Source organism: Psammomys obesus, unplaced genomic scaffold (genome assembly GCF_907164565.1).
Source record: "Psammomys obesus unplaced genomic scaffold, mPsaObe1.curated_primary_1811, whole genome shotgun sequence".
Classification (NCBI taxonomy): domain Eukaryota; kingdom Metazoa; phylum Chordata; class Mammalia; order Rodentia; family Muridae; genus Psammomys; species Psammomys obesus.
The window spans coordinates 5,593,039-5,602,835 of NW_026585626.1; the positions used below are offsets into that span (position 1 = coordinate 5,593,039).

Sequence of the window (9,797 nt, forward strand, 5' to 3'; positions counted from 1 at the left end):
AGGGTAACATACCCTCCCCTATGCTAGCCCACCCTCAAGGTCCCCAAAGGGATTTTAAGGGGGTGGGGCACGGCCCTGTACAAATTACATAAATACTGAGGTTACACTTAGAAAAATAAAGTCATTTTCTTCAAGGCTTTTTGTCTTAATTTAAAAAAGTTACAGTAGCTGCTCACTCCCTGGGAGAGCTGCCCATTCCTGGCTCCCCATTGCTGCAGTCAGCCCCAGAGCTGCTCCTACTTCTGACCCCCATTCCTGTGTCTCCCCTCCTCCCAGACCCCATTCTGCTCAGTGCAACTTGGGCCCCAGGCAGCTGAAAGCCTGGAGGTACGCAAGGCTGCAATGACCATGCTGTGGCACAAATAAAATCAGTCTCCTCTACCTGATCCCCTCCCACCCCACCCCCACATTTGGTCTCCCTCTTCCCTCTTCTTCGAAACAACCCTAGAGGGCAAAAGAGGCCTAGAACTGTGGGTCACCCTCCCCTCCCCTTTTGGGGCATGGCCTGAGGCCCCCCCCCCAGCTTTCTCCTGGAAAGAACCCAGGACGTGGGGCAATCCCAGAATCTCCCACACACACACTGGTGGACCCCCGAGCTCATGGGGTGGCTGTCCCCAGGGGCCCAGCCAGTTGTAGGGAACCTAAGGGTTCCCCAGGAAAGGGGGAGTTTGGGCAGGGAGGGGGATGAGAAAAACGCCATTAAAAAAAAGTTAAATATTTTAAAAATATATATTTATAGATTTGTTTTCACTTCATCTCCTCAAATAAAAAGTTCAAAATCAACTTTTAAGTAAAGCAGCTGGGAGAAGGGGGGAAGACAAAGGGAAAAAGAGAACGCTGACGGTTCCCTCCAACCCAAGAGCCCCTGGAGGTCCATGGGAACAGAGTGGCAAGGCAGGGCAGGTGGCCCCAATAACCTGCCCAGTGCACAGGCCCAGCTAGTCAGGAGCTGAATGGGGCAGAGGGTGGCGGCATGAGGAAGAAGCCCCCATTTCTCCCAGCTGGCTCCCTGAGGGGCAGGGGCAGGGCTCTTTTGACCCAGACTGTGGCAGACACAGAGCTAACCAGAGGTCGCCAAAGAGGCTGAAGAGAGGGCCCCAGATGCTTCCTCAGAGGGGGACCTTGTGCCCAATCCCACAGAAGGCCTGTGAGTGGGAAGGTGGGCACAGTCCATTGGGTAAGCTAATACTCATAGCAAACATTGAGCCAAGCTGGCAAGAGGAGGGAGGACAGCTCCACCATCAACAGCACGATAGGCAGAGCAGGAAGGAGGGGAGGGGCGGGGGGGGCAGGGGGAGGGCAGGCAGGCCCGTTTCTTTGGCTGGAGTGAGAGGGCATCGTCCCGTGGCTGCCCACTCCTTCTCCCCGCCTCCCTCCTTCGGCCAGTCAATGTGTGTGTAAAGAAAATGTGAAAAGGCAACAATAAATAAGTGGCGCCGTCCCTTGGGCCGTCTGTCCAGGGTGGCGGGCGGATCATTCACTCTTGGTGCTGTGGGTGGCGTCCAAGTTCACCACCTGTAGCTCGGTGAGGTTGCTGCTGCTCCCAGCTTGCTGCCCTATCACAGCCATCTGCAGGGAAGGAGGAGTGTGAGGACGGGAGGCAGGAGGGCGGACAAGCAGGCTCCGGCGCCCCCTGCTGGCCGGCCGGCCCAGCACAGGTCTAAGCTGAAACAGATGGGCCCCTTGGCTAGGGAGGGAAGGCCGGCTGGGTGGGGCCAGGGGGAGGGCCACCTACCCCACTAACCTGGTGTAGCTGAACCGCTGAAACAGGGATCTGCACGGTCCCAGATGGTGCTGTCAGGAACACCTGAGGAACACCACCTGCATCGGAAAGCATGGGAAACGCTCATTCACTGGCCCAGGAGGCTCTCTAGACATTGGAGGAGTGTGACATACACCGGTGACTGGGAACCGAGGGTGTGCGCCCCAATGTATCTCACGCGATGCATGAGGGTGCCTGTAGTTTGAGGGATTCGGTGCACGTGAGAAGAGCCAAACCTGTGTATTTGTGCAGGACTATGTGTGGGCATTGGGAGAGGGACATGAGTGAGAATGCATCTCAGTGTTGGAGCTGGGGCACGCATGAGTGCCATCAGGGGAGGGTGGTCCTCCTTTCTTCAGCCCTGGCCCTTCCCTCACCTTGCTCCTGGACCTGGCTGTGGGACACCTGCATGGTGGATGGCGCCTGGGAGAAGGCATTGAGCACGGTGAGGCTGCCATCAGCCAGGCCCGAGGTGGGGGCATACATCACTGCATGGGGACTAGGGTACATCATGTGGCCACCCACAGTTGTGGGTACGGACGACGTCATGATGGTGGCGGGCAACGTCACTGGAAAACACAGACACACATCAGGGAGCCGGTCCCTACTGGTATCTCTCATCCTGCCCCAGGGTTCCAACCTTCAGGGTAATTGTACCACGTCCCCCCATGTCAGGAGTTTGATAAAAGATGCTTTCTTTGTTTCTTATCGTTAACTGAAAAAAAAAAAAAAAAAAAAAAAAAAAAAAAAAAAAAAAGCCTAACTTTCTCTTGTGAGCACAACTCAATGTTCTCGGGTGGGATTGTCTATCCCAGAGCTTAGGATTACAATGATGGACACTCTTCCAGGAAGCTCAAGATCCTCCCTTAGGAAACTCCATCACTTACTCCTCATTGACACTTGTCCCTTCCCCCTCCCTCTTCCTGAGCCTTCTCCAAACAAGTTCGTCCTTGAGGCAAGCACTTCCCAACTGCTAATGCAGTGGTCTTGTTAAAGTGCGGACTCGCCGCGTTTGACGTCACGTCAGACTCTGCTTTCCCCTAAGTTCTCGCTACGCCAGTCCCTAGACCGGAAGGGACTCAAGTAATGTGTAATAAATAAGCTTGAAATGACAGTAGCTTACATGTCAGAGTTCACTATAATTCCTGAGCTGACCAAAGGCAGCCGGGAGGAATTAAAGCTACCTAAGACCTATAGTGTCTGCCCATACATGCACTGACTGCTCCTTCCTCGCTCATGAGCAAATAATTTTCCAGTGGTTCCTTATTTCTTTCTTGAGCCCACAGCCGCACTGCAGAGCAGGGGTCAAACCTTGGCCACACTCACCCAGCTTTCTATAAGGATGAGACCAAAAGCCCCAGTTTCTGCGTTAGTAAATGTAATTCCCTGGGGTCCTCGGTACAGGAAAGATATACTGCTAAGTGCCAGCGCCAGGCTTCCTGTGGAGAGGCAGGGCGTGGGGGGTGACGAGGAGTTAATACCTGTCCCGCTGGAGGAGGTCTGCGTGAGGTCTGTGCTGCTGTCACGAGAGGGAGACGCTTGCTGTGGGGCCTGGTGCACATGAATGGCCTGCACAGGGACCTGCTGCGCCACTGCCCCACCTACGAGACACAGGGTTTTACTTGGGCTCCTGTGCAGTTGTCACCCTCAAACATGTCCCAGGGTCCCACACACTTGCTCCCAATTCCTATCACTCTCCCCTGGGACCTGAAGAAGTTCTACAAGTCTACAGGTTCTGAATGAGGTGACTTCCCTCTTCCTCCTGCCCCTCCTGCTTTGTTTCATCTTCTTTAGCTGACTGGAGCTAGCCTTAACCCATCAAGGACATAATCCGCCCTGCAGTCACAACAGAGGGTTAGTAGAACTATCTCCACAGCAATGGAGGTTCAAGGGTGAGCTAGCCAGACAAGACCAGAATGTAGAGGCCAACCTTACTATACCAACAGCAGGGGCCTCACCAGGCAAAGCTTGTCTTCCAATGGCTCTAACCCATGTTTACCCTCTTTCTCATCAAAGAAAGGGGTCTTCCTGGTGCTAGCCCTCAAATCACTCTCAACATCCTCAATTTTTCCCAGCGAGAACAAACCTCTCCCTGCCCCTCGTGACTCACCAGGCATGAGGGTGAAGCTGGTAGGCAGCTGCATAAGGCCCCCAGAGGAGACAGGGCCACTGCCTGTGCTCTTGAGCACAGTCCCGTTGGCACTGCTGACAGCGCTGGGGCTGACACTAGCAGACACTGGTGCCAGGTAGTTGGTGATGGGGAAGGAGGGGCCGCTGCTCACTTGCATGGTGGTAGAGGTGCTGGGTGCTGTTTGGATGGTGGAGGTGGTTCCCGGCAGGTTGGTGACTGTGAATGCTGGCTTCAGTGTGTCCTATACCCAGAGTAAAGACGGAGCAGTGAGCTTCTCACGGACCTCAGTCCTGCAGTCATTTTGTGTGAACTGAGAATCCAGGCCAAACTGGCATTGCAGTTAAACCCTACTTATATCTGGACCATGCAAGATGTGGGGCTGCTGCTGGGTATGTTGGCAAGGCCTGGAATCCTACCGCTTGGGAGGCTAAGGCAGAAGGATTGCCATGAGCTCAAGGCTAGCCCATTCTACACAGTGAGTCTCTGGTGACACTGTGCCAAACTGTAAAAATTATGAACATAAAGCCAGGCAGGAGGCACAGTCAGGAGGATCTCGGCGAGTTGGGGATCACTACATAATAAGTTCCAAGATAGCCAGGATACACAGAGACCTTGTCTCTAAAGAACAAATATTACAAAGAAAAAACACAACTACTTAACTCACAGGTTGTTAGGAAGATTAAACTGGCTAGCATTCCTAAAACTAGCATCTGGCTAGCACAAACATCAAAATAAACATCGCTTGCTCTTAAAACGAAAACTCCTGTGCATTCTCTGCCCCATTGAGCCACACAAATCACATCCAGTCTGTTTCTAGCTCTGGCAGTGACTGACTGGGTGACCCTGGGCTAATCACTTCCCTGTTGTGAGCTTCAGTTTCCTCTTCTACAAACGTGAGAGGGTTGAGCACGTGCTCTCTTCAAAAGGATTCTTAAGAGCTCTGAACTACCTGGCTCCAAGGCAGGGACTGGGCTTTTCAAAGAACTTACAGTTCGAGGGAGTTCATGAAGGTATGACAGTGAAGCGCTTTAGTCAAATCAACTACCAAGGGACTTAGCCACATGTGTAGAAATGAGGCCTGCACACACCCAGAAATGATTGCAGGCTACAGGTGACCAACACAAGGGGGACCCTGGAGTGTTGACACTCCTCAGAGAACCTGTGTTCTTAGTGAGGAAGAAGCCAGGACTTGAGAACCCAGCCAGCAGGCCAGGCCTAGATCCCGACTGGAGGCAAACAGAGGATTCAAAAAGCCGGGTGGGTCGGCCCGGAATGTTTGCTAAGCAACTGGACCCAAGGCCTTTGATTGGTAGAGGCGTTGCTAAGGCAAACAGTGTCGCTTCCTTCCATTGGCCAGTTGTTAAGCACCCGGAAGGTGGAGCTTCACAGACAGCAAGCAGGAAGACCCTGCCCTCTCTCCTTCCCGGGAATAGAAAGGAGAGGAGGCGTAACTAGAGCTGGCATCCTTAGTAGCAAGCCAATGCTCTCCCCACAAGCCCAGGCCTGGGTATCCCGAACACCTGGTATGAGGCTCAATAGAAAGGTAGTCCCTTGTCCAATCTGACAGCCCTCTTGGCAAGAGTAATGGGTTCCCAGGACCCTGGACCCGGAGCGCTCCCTTCCTATTCCCAGTCTGCCAAGAGGGCAGGGCTAAGCTACACCCCCGCCCCCAGCGGGGAGACAGCTGGCGGGAGGAATGCAAAGGCCTTGCCAGGCAGGCGGGCTGCGGGGCGGGAGGCCGGCGTGGAGCCCGAACCGGCCTTATATGGGCACGGAGGCCGCCCGCTTATCTAGGGGGACGGCCTCCTGTCAGGAATGGAGGATGGACACCTGTCTCCTAGGATAAGGAACACTAACCTGGCCCCACTCCACATCACTAAGAGCACCTATGTACTGGGAGCAGGCCAAGAACGGAAAGGGGCCCTCTTCTCTTCCCCCCTTTACATGGGGGACCCAAACAACACACCTTGCTTTCCCCACTGCTGTCAGATTCCGACACCTGGTAGGTGAGATCTGGCTCTTCAAAGCCAGTGGCACTCATTCGCTGGTCTGTGGTGGGGTCTGAGCGGGGCGGAGAGTCTGGCGAGTTGAGGCAGGTCTGAATCAGCGCCTTGCCGGTCTCACTGGTGATCATGGGCTGCAGTTTGCGGGTGGCAAAGGTATACACATGGCCTGTCTCACTGGCCACCAGCAACAGCACCTGTGTCCCTGTCAGCGTGGACAGCTCATAGGCCTGGGGAGTTGGAGGGAAATGGGCAGGTCAGCAGAACTTTTCCTCTCTACTTCCCTGGGGGAAATTATATGGTGATCTCCAGCGCTGCCTCCTCGGATGACCTTCATCTCCAGTGACTGTATCAGGGTCCTACCTAGTTGTCTGGAGGTGAGCTGGAAGTAGAAAAACTACCTATGTCCTTGAAAAAGCAGTCCCACTGACTGCAAATGCCCCAAGCAAACAGGAATAGCTTCCAGCAGGGACTGATCATATAACCTCAAGGGGGACACTGCAAGTCCCAGTCAGCTATCAGCACTGCTTGGTGCCTGCTTCCTCCTCACCATCATCATCGGGACAGTGAGGACACTAGAATTCACCCATCACATTTGTGCAGCCACCTAAGTGCCAAAGTGCCCACGTTCCCTGCCAGAAATCTGCATAACCTGTTGCCACAGCCCAACTTCTTTTGCCCTGGAGTACTACAATGCCCTTTGCCTTTGCCTTGGCATGGAAGGATAAGGAAGGACAAGCAGTACTTTCCACCTTCTCCCAAAACCTTCTCCACGGTGACCAAGCATGACTGAGGGAGCCCCAAAACGACGAGAGCTAAGTTTGCAACGGATGCTCTGCCATGAGCCCAGGGATGGGATCCCTAGCTAAATGAAACTGCACAGCCCACCTTGGAAGCAGTTCCAGCTTCCACAAGGACCAGATGACAACAACACCGCTTCTCAGGTTGTAGGCTGCTTCCCAGTTCCTCTGCTTCCGTCCCTTCCTGGATCTCCTAGACTCCAGGATGGCCCCTTCCATCACCGCTCCTTAGAGGAGATCGGCTGACAAGCGATACCTCTACAAATCGTCCTGACTTTCCCCACCATTCCCCGCACTGATTTGCTCCTAGCGCTGGAAACCCTACTTGTCCCAAAGGCCGGCGATTCTGCAGCCAGCCCTGCGGGCAGCAGGAGATAGCCAGAGAAAGCAACGGAAGACACATGGCCAGGGCGGGACTTGGTCCCAGCTTGCTCTTCCTCAAGGCAGCAGCAGCTCTCCCGCCTCGCTCCCTCACCTGGTCCCTAACCCTGCCTGTCCTTCAAGCCCGCACAACTCTTGCGATGCCCACCTTTCCTCCCACTCGCGCTCGCTCCCTGCTGTCATCCAACTCCCGCCTCCTCGTCTCCAAACCCCCTGCTCCCTTTTCCACGGCCCTTTCCGAACCCCAGGGCACAGTGGATCTGCTGACCCCGCGCCTGGCCATCCACCCTCCCGCCGGCCCCTGCTCAGGGTTTGCACTCCTCCAGGACCCCCTGTCTCCCGCGCGCTGGTCACTCCCACCTCGGCGCTCTCGGCCTGGATTCCGGACCCCTCGCAGCATCTCCCCTCTCCCCAGTTCCCCGGCGGCCCCTCCCCTCTCGCCCGGCAGGGGTACAACCATCCCCTCCCACACACCTCCTGCCGACACGCCGCCTCTCACCTCCGCCTCGGCGGTCTCGCTCCCGGGGCCACCCCAGCACGCAGCCAGCCACCCTCCGGGTCCTCCCCCCCACCCCGGGGCGCGCCAACCTCTGGCTCCGGTACCTTCTTCATGATGCCCGTCTTCCTCTTGCTGAAGGTCGTGTAGCGCCGCAGCTTGTTGTCGATGAACTCCATCTTGATCTTCACGCGGCCCCGGGTCTTCTTCCCCGGCTTGGCCCCGCTCACCGCGCCGCTGACCGGCCCGTAGCCCCCGGCGGCCGCCGCGGCCGCCGCCTCGGGCCCACCGACCACCACGCCGAGCTCCATCTCGCTCAGACTCCGCTTGAGGCCGCGCCGCTCGGCGCCCAGCTCCTCCTCCTCGCCGGACTCGGAGTCGCCCTCGCTGCCGCTGTAGAGGGCCCCGGCGGCGGGCGCCGCTGCCGCTGCAGCCTCCCGCTCCAGACGGCCCGGGCCGAGCCCCGCGCCGTTCCCGGGGACCCGGCCTCCGTTCGCCCCGCGAGTCCCGCCGCCGCCTCCACCGCCCGGCCGCCCCGTCGGGGTCCGGCTCAGGCTGCCCCCCAGGGCCGAGCCCCGGCCCAGAGCCGCCGCGGCCCCAGCTTGGCTCGGTAACATGGCGCTCAGTGCAGGAGGGCGGACGGGCAAGTCAGCGAGGGATCGGGGCCGCCGCCGCCATCGGCTTCCCGGTTCCTCCCGGCACTCCCGCGGCTGCTACAAGTCGCTCCCGCCGCCGCCGCCGCCGCTGCGAACCCGGGGCCCCTGCACGCCCGGGCCGACCTGGGCCCTCACTTTCCTGCCCCTATGGCCGGGGTTGCCCCAGGCCGCGCGCAGCGCCCCCTGTCCGTGTGCTGGGGAGGCGCGCCCTGCGGCCGTCAGCGTCCCCCGCGGGGCAGGGGCTGCTGGCCGCGGCCGAGACCGCGGGTGGAGGGGGCCGGGACCACGCGCTGGCGGCGGAGGTATCCCCCAACCCTTCCCCCCCCATATAAAGAGATACAATGTTTCCTTTTATGGCGAGGCCGCTCCTTATATGGTGAGCCCCAGCGCCCCCGCCCCATTGGTCCGCGCTTCCGGCACCTCCGCTCCCCATTGGCCCGAGGAGGACACTTATTTGCATAGACATCCCGAACTCGCCGCAGTCATCCCGCGTCAGACCGCGATTCCGCGGGCAGGGGGAGGAGCCAACTCCTTAAAGGAACAGTGGAGCCGAGCCAGCTCCGCCCCCCCAGGGTTGGGGAGCCGTGGAGCACCGAGAGGGGCCGGAGGACCGCGTTGCCGAGGAGAGGGAACCCCTGAGTGGATGGGGGGTTGGAAGTAAATCGGGGAAATTGCTTCCCGGTTCCAGCGAGGGAGTGCGGGGATGGGTGGGAGCACCGCTTCCTGAGGAAGGTAAAGTGGTCGGAGCCGAGGGAAGCCTTGTTTAGACTGCCCTAGCCCAGCGGCTCCACTGGTCCTCCCACCACGCACACACTTGCCTTTCCCTCTCTGTTCAAAGGATCAAGGCTTTCCCACAAGTCTGGCTGCGAGGTCACATCATTCGTCATCCTCGACGCCGGGGGCGGCGGCGGCGCGGGGAGGTGGGGGGGAGATCTCTGGCAGACACACATCTGGCAGGGGAGGAGGCGCGGAGACGTCCTCCCGTCCGAGGTGGGGGCAGGGAGGAGAGCGAGGGGTCAGTGAAGACTTCCAGCTGCCCGCTGTGCTCAAAGGGGGGGTGGGGGGGGTCTCGAGCATGAAGCGCAAGCCGCAGCTCGTGTAAAGGCCTGAAAGTCCGGTGGGACAGAACATTTAAGCAAGGGAGTGGTCGAGAGTACAGGTCCGCAGGAGGATAAAAATACACACACACACGCATGTGTGCGTGTGTGTGTGTGCCCTATTAAAAGTGGGTATTACAAAGCCCAGGTTAAGGGGTTCGAGAGTCAGAGTCCAAGATAGAGGAAATAGCTTGGACTTCTATGTTCCTGAAATGACTTAAATCTGACCCGACGATGTGGTGCACACATTGACTTCCAGCTGTTCGGTAGACGGAGGCAGGAGGATTGCCCCGAGTTCAAGACCAACCTTACCTATATAGTGAGCTAGCCAGGACTACATAGCAAGACCAGTCCAAAAAAAAAAAAAAAAAAAAAAAAAAAAAAAAAAAACTTAAATAGAAAGTCTGTCTGTCTTTCGCTAGACCTGTGCCTGGAGGTCGACCATACAAGCGTTGGTACATGTACCGGCTG

General features: G+C 57.4%; 1 protein-coding gene across 2 annotated transcripts; it reads right to left on the bottom strand.

Annotated features, from left to right (window-relative positions):
- Nucleotides 1–427: 427 nt before the first annotated feature.
- Nucleotides 428–8,697, bottom strand: Srf (serum response factor). Of its 2 annotated transcripts, XM_055613024.1 has the most exons (7): nt 7,681–8,602; nt 5,860–6,126; nt 3,873–4,134; nt 3,244–3,363; nt 2,140–2,331; nt 1,745–1,821; nt 430–1,569 (listed from the first exon to the last, which is right to left on the bottom strand). In XM_055613024.1, exons 1-7 carry the CDS (start codon nt 8,188–8,190, stop codon nt 1,474–1,476), a joined length of 1,524 nt encoding a protein of 507 aa, XP_055468999.1. In that variant the 5' UTR covers nt 8,191–8,602; the 3' UTR covers nt 430–1,473. The 2 variants fall into 2 exon arrangements, with proteins under 2 accessions (XP_055469005.1, XP_055468999.1); XM_055613030.1 differs by lacking the exon at nt 2,140–2,331 and having other exon boundaries at nt 428–1,569; nt 7,681–8,697.
- Between the last annotated feature and the right edge of the window lie 1,100 nt (nt 8,698–9,797).

Excerpts from the sequence above, each read along its gene's own strand:
- Srf (XM_055613024.1), bottom strand. The coding sequence starts at position 8,190 with ATGTTACCGAGCCAAGCTGGGGCCGCGGCGGCTCTGGGCCGGGGCTCG. Across the intron at positions 6,127-7,680 it reads AGACGGGCATCATGAAGAAG|GCCTATGAGCTGTCCACGCT; the intron begins GTACCGGAGCCA and ends CCAACTCCCCAG. Across the intron at positions 4,135-5,859 it reads ACAGCAGTGGGGAAAGCAAG|GACACACTGAAGCCAGCATT; the intron begins GTGTGTTGTTTG and ends CTCTGGGTATAG.